General features: G+C 36.2%; 1 protein-coding gene across 1 annotated transcript; it reads left to right on the top strand.

Annotated features, from left to right (window-relative positions):
- The first annotated feature begins 268 nt into the window (after window positions 1-268).
- Window positions 269-10,205, top strand: LOC106669899. Its single transcript, XM_014399749.1, has 5 exons — window positions 269-395; window positions 7,699-7,751; window positions 9,027-9,678; window positions 9,734-9,980; window positions 10,051-10,205. The coding sequence occupies exons 2-5, from the start codon at window positions 7,712-7,714 to the stop codon at window positions 10,177-10,179; spliced, it is 1,068 nt and encodes a 355-aa protein (XP_014255235.1). The 5' UTR covers window positions 269-395; window positions 7,699-7,711; the 3' UTR covers window positions 10,180-10,205.
- Window positions 10,206-10,737: the final 532 nt, after the last annotated feature.

The raw sequence follows: 10,737 nt of genomic DNA, 5'->3' as shown, positions 1-10,737 counted from the left end.
GCTTGACAATTATATAATTAAAACATTATACAAAATTTTATTTCCTTACTATAAATAAAAATTATAAATAACAGAAAAATATCCAAGATACTATGAGAACCAGTCTTTTCGTAGCGAGTGGAATTAAAAAAACATAATCACACAAAAAGGGAAATTTATTTTCATCTTGAAATAACGTGTTAAATACAATAGAACCTAACAGTATCGTCGAGGCAACTTGAGCGATGGACGCAAAGTTTATTTTACAGTTATTTTATGTAGGTCTTTTTCTCAATAAAGCAGCTGTTTCCATAAACAAATTAAGGATGTTTCTCCTAGTCAGTTAATAAGAGTGATAGTTATGAGTGAACGTACCCTTATTTAAATTTTACATACACGAATGAGTTTTAGTTTAGGTAAGTACGCTTGTCAAATAACGCTAATAGTTTTTTTATTGATGTTTTACGGTTAATTCGAACGGTGGGCTTCATTTCGTCGATTCCATAGAACATCTGTTTTGGTTTCACTTGGCGACGTTATATTGTTATTAAAACTTTAAACATTTAAAATAAAACTACACGCGTATTGTAATAATTCGAGCAGACATAGATTTTCAAATAAAAAGAAGGAACGAAGAAGTTTTTTAAACATCACATGTTCAAACCGAGAACACGTGTGCGTTTCAGTTGCAGGCAGGCAGGTTGAAATTTGGTTTTTGCCGTGTATACGTCATGCGATGTCCGTACTAAAATCAGACCGTTTCTGCACGTACAACAATATGTATAAATAGGCACGTAGTGTTATGTGGCGGTGCGTGGCAAAGGCGGAGGTTCAGGGTGTAGTTGGACGACTTACCTAGCCTATATACCTTACATAGTTACAAAAATGGAACGGCACCGTGGAAAATTGTTCAGATCCCTTCTTAATTGCAACCGGGAAATTTCAATAACCCACTACTTCAGTCAAACAACTCTCTCTGAGTATGTGAAATAATGAGAGATGAGGGAGAGAGATGTTTGCTAAAGTTCACCAAGCCTACATCCTCCTAGGTACATAATAAAAAACACAACCAAGAGAATAATTTAACAGATGTAGAGAGTGCGTATGAGTGAGAGAAAGAAAGCACGAGCGAGAGATAGATAGATAGAGATAGGTAGATAAGATAGATAGTGAAATAGATAAAGGTAGATATGTAGATAGACATAGATAGATAGATAGATAGATAGATAGATAGAGAGAGAGAGAGAGAGAGAGAGAGAGAGAGATAGAGAAAGAGAGAGAGAGATACAGATAGATAGGTAGAGATAGATATAGATAGATTGATATAGATAGATAAATATCGATAGATAGATATAGATAGAGAGAAATAGATATATAGATAGATTGATATAGATAGATAGATAGATAAAGATAGATATAGATAGATAGATAAATATCGATAGATAGATATAGATAGATAGAAATAGATATATAGATAGATATATAGATAGATAGAGATAGATAGATAGATAGAGATAGATAGATAGAGATAGATAGATAGATAGATAGATAGATAGATAGATAGATAGATAGATAGATAGANAGAGAGAGAGAGATACAGCTAGATAGTTAGAGATGGATAGATAGATAAGATAGATAAATATAGATAGATTGATATAGATAGATAGATATAGATAGATAGATAGATATAGATAGATAGATATAGATAGATAGATGTAGATAGATATATATAGATAGATAGATATAGATAGATATAAATAGATAGATATAGATAGATAGATATAGATAGATAGATATAGATAGATAGATATAGATGAATATATAATAGGTGAATATTCTTTGTTACGTATGTTTTTGTTATTGGTTTATTTTTTGTCGGTTTTGTGGCCACTTTGCATACGTGGATGTTCGTTCATTATTTGTGCGTGTGTTGGTTTATGCGTGCGCTTGTGTAATTGGCAGAAAAATTGTCTACTTAATTTAACTGTCTTATCATAACGCCGCTTGGGTTCGGGTTCAATTTCCCCTTAAGAGTAAGATTAAGATCAAAATCAAAACTGACGAGAATAGAGCTAGGCATTATTAGATGCAATTTGTGCCAAGTTTATTTTTTGTTAATTGTTTCATTAAGGCGTAATTAATAACCGTGTCAGATGTCGTGTTCATTAACACTTTAAGCAGTTCAACGATCAGTCATCCTATTCGGCGTAGGTATGCGCACCGTCAAGCAGGGAAGACGCTTAAGCCTAGTTGCACATTTCTTTTAGCTTTAGACGCTTTTATTTAGATAAGGTCTTTTTAAATAAGCACAGAATTACAATTTACAAAATAAATGTCGATTTAAGATTAGCACTAAAGAAAGAAAATACGTTAAAGTAATAATCTATTTCCTGATGAATAGATTATTGAAGTGCTGATAGATGTTGGATTAAAGCAACTTCATATTCTTTGCTCGAAGACACTGAAAGATCGATTTGATTATGCTTGTCAATTATTTAACCGTAATAAAAGCCGAGTTCATAAAACAAATGAAAAACCCCTGATGGTGATGAATTATTTTATTAGTCAAATATTCCTAGGAAGGACTCACTGCTAGATTATTTTCCTGTCTAATTTCCAACCAAGTGCTCTCTTTTATTAAGACTGGTCAGTAGTCCTTTCGTCTCGGCAATTTGCCACCATGAACGAACCGAGGTGGAAAGATTTGAGTCAATTAACGCTTTACGACTCCCAATTAAAATTAAAAACACGTTTAATCCTATAAGAAATTTATTTCTTTTTTTGGCCGAACAGAAATTAATCGGGGTGTTTTTTTAAAATTCAATTTTGTTTTTTGTTCATTAATGAGCTGCATTTTGTCCGGTTTTATTGATAACGTCCTGTCATCTTTTAGATTATTTCATACTACTGCTACCTGATAGATCGATATCTATGTTTGGTTGTTTAAGTTAAAAAATATTGACCTCAAATGATAAAGTCACAACTTTATCCAACAGAACGAAAATAAACAAACAGACTGACAGAGACAACGTGTTGCCACGTACTATAACCGATTATTCCCGCGATCTTACAACAACGTGCGAACAAGCTGAAACAGCTGGTACCTACATATTTTACGTGTGGCACAGAAAGATGAAATTGGTCATGCCAACACTGACGCGTATCATCGTAACTGGTTAAGAAATTTTTTAATAAAACAAAATCCTTAATAAGAAACTAGGCTCATAAGTGATATCTTCGCCATTTCTCAAATTGTATAGCATTTACGTCTTAGTTATAATATAAATCTGTTACGATCAAATTAACTCAATATCATGGAATGTATTCTTTCCATTCAAAATTTAAGCCATTCCCATGCACTTCGCTAATTAAAAAAAAGTTTTTCTCTGTCCAAAATGGCGGTGCCTTATTACAGAAATAAAGTAAAGCTGTTACTCACTTCTCCAGCATTGGAATAGGGATAGGGTCAGGGATAAAAGAGGCGGCCACAAGGCCTATTGCACCTCGACCTGAACAGATCTATTGTGCTCCCTGATTTATAACTCTCTGCCAGCTTAAGGTTGTTAACCAACCTCCAAAGCTTTGCCAGCGGCTCCTTTAGTGTAGGATCGTGCTTGCGGTTTTTCTTGTCCTAGTTGCAAAAACCTGCACCTACATAGACCTTCACAGAAACATAGAATGAGTTCTGCGGTGTCCTCTTCTTCCTGACAGTATCTGCACAGTGTTTCTTCAGTCCATACTCCTATCCGGTGCATGTGCTTTCTTAAGTGGCAATGTCCTGTCAGTAGTCCAACCAGAATCCTGGTTCGGTTGGGCTTGCCTTCCAGTAATTCTTTTTTACATTTTGCGGATGGTCCTTCTATGAATCTCTTAGCGTGCCGTATACCTGTGGTATTGCTCAACCAGGTTTAGACTCATTAAGGGTCTATTTTAAGATCTATCCTCTTTTGTGGAAGGATGCTAAACTACAGTAGGTTTCAAGACCCATAGAGTCCATGTTGAGCCAATAAGAGGGTCATGTCTACCTTTTCGTGGCCTCTATGCCACGAGAGCCCAAGGACTCATGCCAGGGTCAGTCATTAATGTCGCTGGTTTCCATCAGGGCCTCCATGCAGTTCCAAACTATCTTTGCCTTCGCCTCGCATGAGACTAGGGCCCTTAGTGCTTCCTGAATGTCAGAGGAATGTATGTCTTTTTATTTTTCTGGCGCATTGTAGCATTGGAATATGATCAACTTATTTATTTAAAAAGGCCGTAGGGATGCCCAGTGTGTTATTTCACCAAACGTGTCCTTTTAATAAGTGCAATTAGGAAGCACAACTAACACAAAACCATCACGAACCCCTTCAGTCCTGGATGCCTTAAAAAGGACGGACAACTTATAACTGCGTATCGATCTGACAGACAATATCAGCGTTAATAAACTATCCCGGGTAATCACCAAGGTACAGGTCCATCACCTCTCACATCCCAAAATTGTCGGTATATATACAGAAAAATTCTCTACCCTGTCCTGCGAAACGTTTTATTTAAATAATTGTTGATATATGAAACGAGTTGTTCTTAATGCAATTCAGGTCAAATTGCAAAGACACCGTTCGTGAGAGAAAGATTGCCCCTGGAAATCCACGCTTCGGCTGTTGCCCCCAAAACGGATTCAACGGTCACGGACTGACCGTCGATGGAAACCACTTCTCTAGCTAGGAATCATAGACGGATGACGGTCACAGTTTTCATCTCTAAAATCGTCTTGTGCGGTCGCCGGATGGGCCGGGAGGCTAAAAGTCAATTGTTTGTCCATATTACACGTTTGTGGACCGTTTGACTCACAGCCAGACGACTTCGAACGTTAATGCCCTCAATGATTTGAATCGTTTGAAACGAAAACGTGACTTTTGTGTATTCCATCTGCCCCACCTTCGGTACTTCGAATGCTTCTGTTTTGTAACCTTTGCCTTAGGTGATGGCGTTTCTCCCCATTTGACAAACTCAGCATCATTCCAGGCAGAAAGAGAAATTCTGATTCCCAATATTTTCTGCAAAGAAGGAATTGATAAATATAATTTGATCTATAATCTTTTCTCATAAATGTTGTGTATATAATTAACATGCGATTAAAGAAAATGAAATAAAATATTAAATTGCCGCTTGAATAGTCCCTTAAAAGTTTAGTTATCTCTCTGATAAAAGGTTATTTTTGCTATTTTAAAGGATTATACGATGAGCAGAGTTGATGCTCTAAGTATTTCTCTCTTCCAAGAAAATAATTATAAAGAACTACCTCAACATTGTTTTAAACGTGTGGTGATTAGTGGCCGTTAGTCGAAGATTGCTCAGAAATCGTGAGATGCGGTCTGGTGTGATGTAGGTTGGAGTGTATTTGGAAAAAGTGATATTTCGCATTGTATAAATTCACTTTTTTCCACATCCTACATGTATTTGTTAAATTTAAACAATGTTTGTAAACCCCAGGCCCTGAAGATGATCACAGTAAAGATCGAAACGTTGGCACGATAAAGAAAATGTTTTTCTGAAACCTGCATCACACCAGACCGCATTTCATGATTTCTGAATAATTGTTTTAAACATACACACTGACAACTTAGAACTTCTGAACCTAGGACTGCAAAAATGAAAATGACCAACGTACCAGATTTCTTTACTCAAAAAACAAACAACAAACTTTAATATACCCATAGAATAATTCCTTTGCGATGTCAGTTAAAATGAAAGTAGTCTACAGAAAAAACGTTCAGTCTGTAAGATCAATTGTCGACTTTACGATAACGAAGAAACTAGTTCATGTATTTATTTTACAAATTTTTAATATATACTTTCAAATTAAACTATTTACTACTCAAATTAACTAAGTATCGATAGTAATGAAGGATTAAATACGCTCTGGATCTAGTTATGGTATTGAAGGAGAAGAAAGCAAATTTAATTGCTAATGTCAAGCTTTCGACCTATTTTAAGGTCATCATCAGAGCCTATAATAATTTCACATTATGAAAACCATTATATATATANTAGATTGTATGTGTGTGTGTGTGTGTGTGTGTGTGTGTGCGCGCGCGCGCGTGTGTGTATGTTGTAACAATCAAACAGATACTATGGGCTTTTAAGTTCATTTTACGAAGGTCTTATTAATTTTAAAAAGAGGTCTTTGATAACGAGAGGAGGACCTCCGGGATCAAGTTGCAATACCGTTACAGTCGTTGGCAATGTTGGGACTAAATCAGTCTTTAACGAAATTTGGGATCGCCTGTAAAAAGGGTTGTAAAAATGTAAAAAAAAAGAGATTGTATTCTATATAGTTATATTGATTATTAAACCAATTATACAAATATGTTTTTCATAATGTGAAATTAATATAGGCCTTAAAGCAGGTCGAAAACTTGGCCTTAGCCACTAAATTTGCTTTCTTCTTCTTCATACCTTGATCCAGAGTGTTCGTAAGTGAAAAATTGGTCGATACTTCTAATAATGAAAATAATGAAGGATGTGTCGACAATGATGTTTTAATACTATCGAACTATGTTCCAAAATTATCGAATTATGTTGCGAAACTATCGAACAATGCTGTAAAACTATCGAACAATGTTTCAATTATGTTGGGATAAGAACGAAGGATGTTTTAATGAGAGGGAACGATATTTTAATATTATGGAACTGTGCGGCGAAACTACCGAACTTTGAGGATGTGTCGGCAAGATGGAATGGTGTTTTAATACTACCGAACTATGCTCCAGAACTATCGAATTATGTTGCGATAACATCGAACTAAATTTCAAAACTGTCGAACTATGTTTATCAATTCGATAAACATAGTTATCGATTATGTTCCAAATCGTTCATCGAATTATGTTCGAAAACTATTGAATTATATTAATCCATGAATGTTTAGTGATCATAATTGACCATATTAATTATTTCAAATAATCTTGATCGATCTTCGGCTAAATACGCCGCTGCTCTAACCACTTGAGCTATCGTGACTTGACCCTCTCGAATCCCGCTAAAACATAAATAAGTAAAGAAGTAATCACTTCACTAACAGCTCGACGTGGCCACTTCATAAGTCGCGAGAATCTAATCCTGATTACACGTCATTTAAAAATGGCAGGGGATCGATGTAACGATAGCTCAAGTGGTTAGAGTAGCCGAGGTCGTGGGTTCGAATCCCGCTCATGACACTAACTGTTTCATCTCGCCAGGACCTTACATAAAAAGAATAACTTATTGAATTATTTTGCAAAACTAATGAACAACAATTAATAGAAATAGATGAAATTAAAATAGATAGGTTTATAACCACGTAGACCCCAGGAGGAATCTCATAAGGAGATCAATTAATATGGATGCTCATAAGCTCATCGTCAGAATAAAACGTAGATTTTCAGTCTTACGATGAGATTATTATGCTGAAATCCGGACCTCTACATAAACCTGTTTGTTAGTAAAGCCATCTTTTTCAACCAGTGGTTTGTAAGTAGCACCATCTTTTTCAACCAGTGAACAATTTTGCGAAACAGTCGAACTATGTAGTAGTATTATCGAACTAAGTTTCGACACCATTAAACTGCCTTTCAAAGTGTAATGATATTTTGATACAATTGGACTATGTTGCTTTTTGTTCCAAATTGCTTTCGTTGCGTTAAATTACCAAAGTCGACTAATGGAAAATATCTGCGACTTATTTTCGTCATTGTTTTCTAGAAATCGTTGGACAATGGGGACGGCAGCCAGTAGGAACCCGGACGGAGAAAGAGGTGAATATGTATTATTAATTAAAAAGTAATGACGGTTATAAATACATTAATTAAATATAATTTAAAACCATGGTCGATAATTAATCCATGATATATAAAAACATCAAGTATCTGATATTATGTTCTTAACTGCACATAATTTTGAAAATATTTTTTAAACTTAGTTCAACCATTGCCTCGCAAAAATTATGATTATATTTCATAAAATAGTTTTTTTATTGGTTAAATAATTAAGTATTGAAGGACATGCTTTGGCAATCTGCAGGCCCTTTGTACTATGAACCTGGTCGGTACGTTGGCAACTTGCAATACGATTTTATTACACTGATGTCTTTTTAGAAATATAACTATTATTTTATTTCTTCAAAATTATTCTGTTAATTTTTTTAAAATTAAGCATAAATTATTATAGTTTGGTCTTCCATCATCCTCGTTCAACTAGCCTCGTTAATTTTTCCTGCTGATGCGTTCCGGCATTTCACCGTCTTGAGTGGTCTTTGTGCTCTTTCTTTCGGACGTGTTCTTTTTACGTGAAATGATAAACGGGATGCTTTTAATAGAATAAACCAGTCGTCTTCTTGATAGTAGGCTATGAATCAGTAGTTAGAACGTTTCATATCATTCAGGTCAGCCAATCGTCGCCGTTTTGGAGTGTAATACGTCAATTGAAGATAGCCAAAACAAACGAGAATAATTAAAAACTGCGAAAAGATTAGTCCTCCATTATCTGAAGACTCAAAGACCCATCGTAAACCCATCAAATGCCAAAATATCTAGGGTAGACGATCTGCTTTGGATGGAAATGACCAAATTAAAAATATATATGTAATGTGAGATTCGCTCGTTAAAACTGTAGTTTGGTTGTTTTCTATCATTTTTGTATGACTGTCATTGCTTTTTTGGTTGGACGCGTTTCGGCTTTTTTAACATTTCCAGGGCTGGATTTGCGTAAGCCCAAAATCAATGCTGTGATGATAGAAATGAAAACGATCTAGCTATCTCGCATCTTATCTTTTGTATTAACATTTTAAGTTTACATTGAATTAGCATATGCATAATTAGCATATTATTTTCATTCTGCATTACCATAATGTTCTAACCCGCTGATTGTTTGAACATAATTAGCGACGAACATGATGCAAACCTCTTATCTTCACACCTAGATTGGCCTTTATTTAGAAATAAAGAAGGCAATTTAAATCCGGCTGGCGCGATGCATTTTTAATTTGCAATTTGCCTCAACAATTAAGAAACTTAAATGTAATTTTGTTGCAGTAAAAAGATATAAGAAGAACGACCGCCCTTGGAAGACAGAAGGAGAGTTCAAATTAAAATGCAGAACGACCGGGAAGGGAGAAAAAATCCGTATGCAATCACCGTCAAAAAACAAAAACGAAAATAAAAATTCATTTCTAAAGAAGAAACGCGATAACGGGAAAAACGATGGCACGGGAGTTAAAAAGGATAAAAAGCTTTGTAAGTCCAGGTCGATAACAAAAGAGCCTCGCGAGGAGAAAGTCCATGTCGTCGATTGTCCAAGTAAAGTGAGTAAACGTGTGCTGCCGTCGCCTTCTCCGCCTCCACCGTCGCCAATTTCCTTGCCACGTTCTTTTAAAGCCGACTGCAACGCGAGTCCTTACAGGCCTGTTGAATTAAGCAAAAGTCTGGAGCCATCGCCGGCCCCAAGTGCGAACCATGTGAAAGCTCGGTTGTCGAAGTCAGGAAAAGCCGATTCGAAACTGAACGATCGCATCCAGTCTTTGTTCGAACAGGACATCCTACCCGACCTACCAAATTGGAAGGATAAGGAAGAGGAGACGATAAACGTGGACGTTAAAGCTCAAATCAAAAGCTTGGAAGATTTGACTAAAAGAGCCAGATCGAAGTCACCGTGTTTGCTTGCGGCCAAACAAATCAACTGTTCTAGGTAAAAACCGGTAATTATAATACTCAAATCTATTAAAACGAGGGTTTTATTTTAGTGAAACTTCCGTCACGTCCTCTACATATTCGAACGAAGAATTGAACAGCACAGAAGTTGTATGGTCGGGTTCAAAGCGTTCCTTCATAGAATCGACGTCAGAAAACACCCTCTCGTCCTCGTTGCCCTCGTTAACGTCGAACCAGAAGAGAGCAGACGAGAAATGGCAAAATAAAGAGAACCAAAAGGAAGAGAGGTTCAGACAACTCGAGGAGCTCGGACTTGGCTTCGTACAAGAGGGAAAATGGGTACAACCTACCGACGTTTCGACTTTTTAATTGCTTTAAAACAAATCATTCACAAGGAAATATTTTGCAGATTCCGACCGATGTGATCTCCCGAACGATATGGAACGGAGTTGCAAAAACAAAAGGATGCTGTGCTCAATGGAACCGTCAACAGTCGAAGACTTTTAAAGACCCCAAGTTATTGCGTGACCAACAATAAAACCACAATACTGATTTATTATTTAAGCGTTTAGTTAAAACAACCTACCATAGCTTAAATCATTAATTGTTTGTAACTTTGGCACAGGGTTTACATCTGTTGCTGAGGTGAGAAAAAATTTTTTCACTGCGTCCATTCGACTGCTGCAAGAGTCCTGGTTGGGACATTCATAATATTATGTAATATGTACTGTGGCTTCTTTTTCTTCTTAGCAGAGCTTATGTAGGCTATCTTCTGTTACTACCCATATTTTCTTATGCCTATCGAGTCGGCAATATACAGTTTGTAATAATCCAATACGTTGTAAAAGTCCAATAGGTTTAGGCAGGATTTTCTTGACGGCCTTTTAAGTCCTGCTGTACTGTTCGACAAGGTATGGCTATCAAGAAACATCTTTGGCACCCTCTTTATTAAACTTCGACTGTATGTGTTCTGGAACCAAGTTTGTAGAAAATTTGTCCTCTGCTCCTAGCGTCTCATACTGCCCTTGATGCCAGTGCTCAGTTTGACTATGGGGATAGATCGATAGATCTTGTTGCCTTCTTATGCCTAGCCTTC

The sequence above is a fragment of the Cimex lectularius genome, unplaced genomic scaffold (genome assembly GCF_000648675.2).
Source record: "Cimex lectularius strain Harlan isolate CLEC.00 unplaced genomic scaffold, Clec_2.1 scaffold76, whole genome shotgun sequence".
In the NCBI taxonomy this organism is placed as follows: Eukaryota; Metazoa; Arthropoda; class Insecta; order Hemiptera; family Cimicidae; genus Cimex; species Cimex lectularius.
Note: the sequence above shows the minus strand (reverse complement) of the source record. Positions and strands in the feature narration are given on the sequence as shown.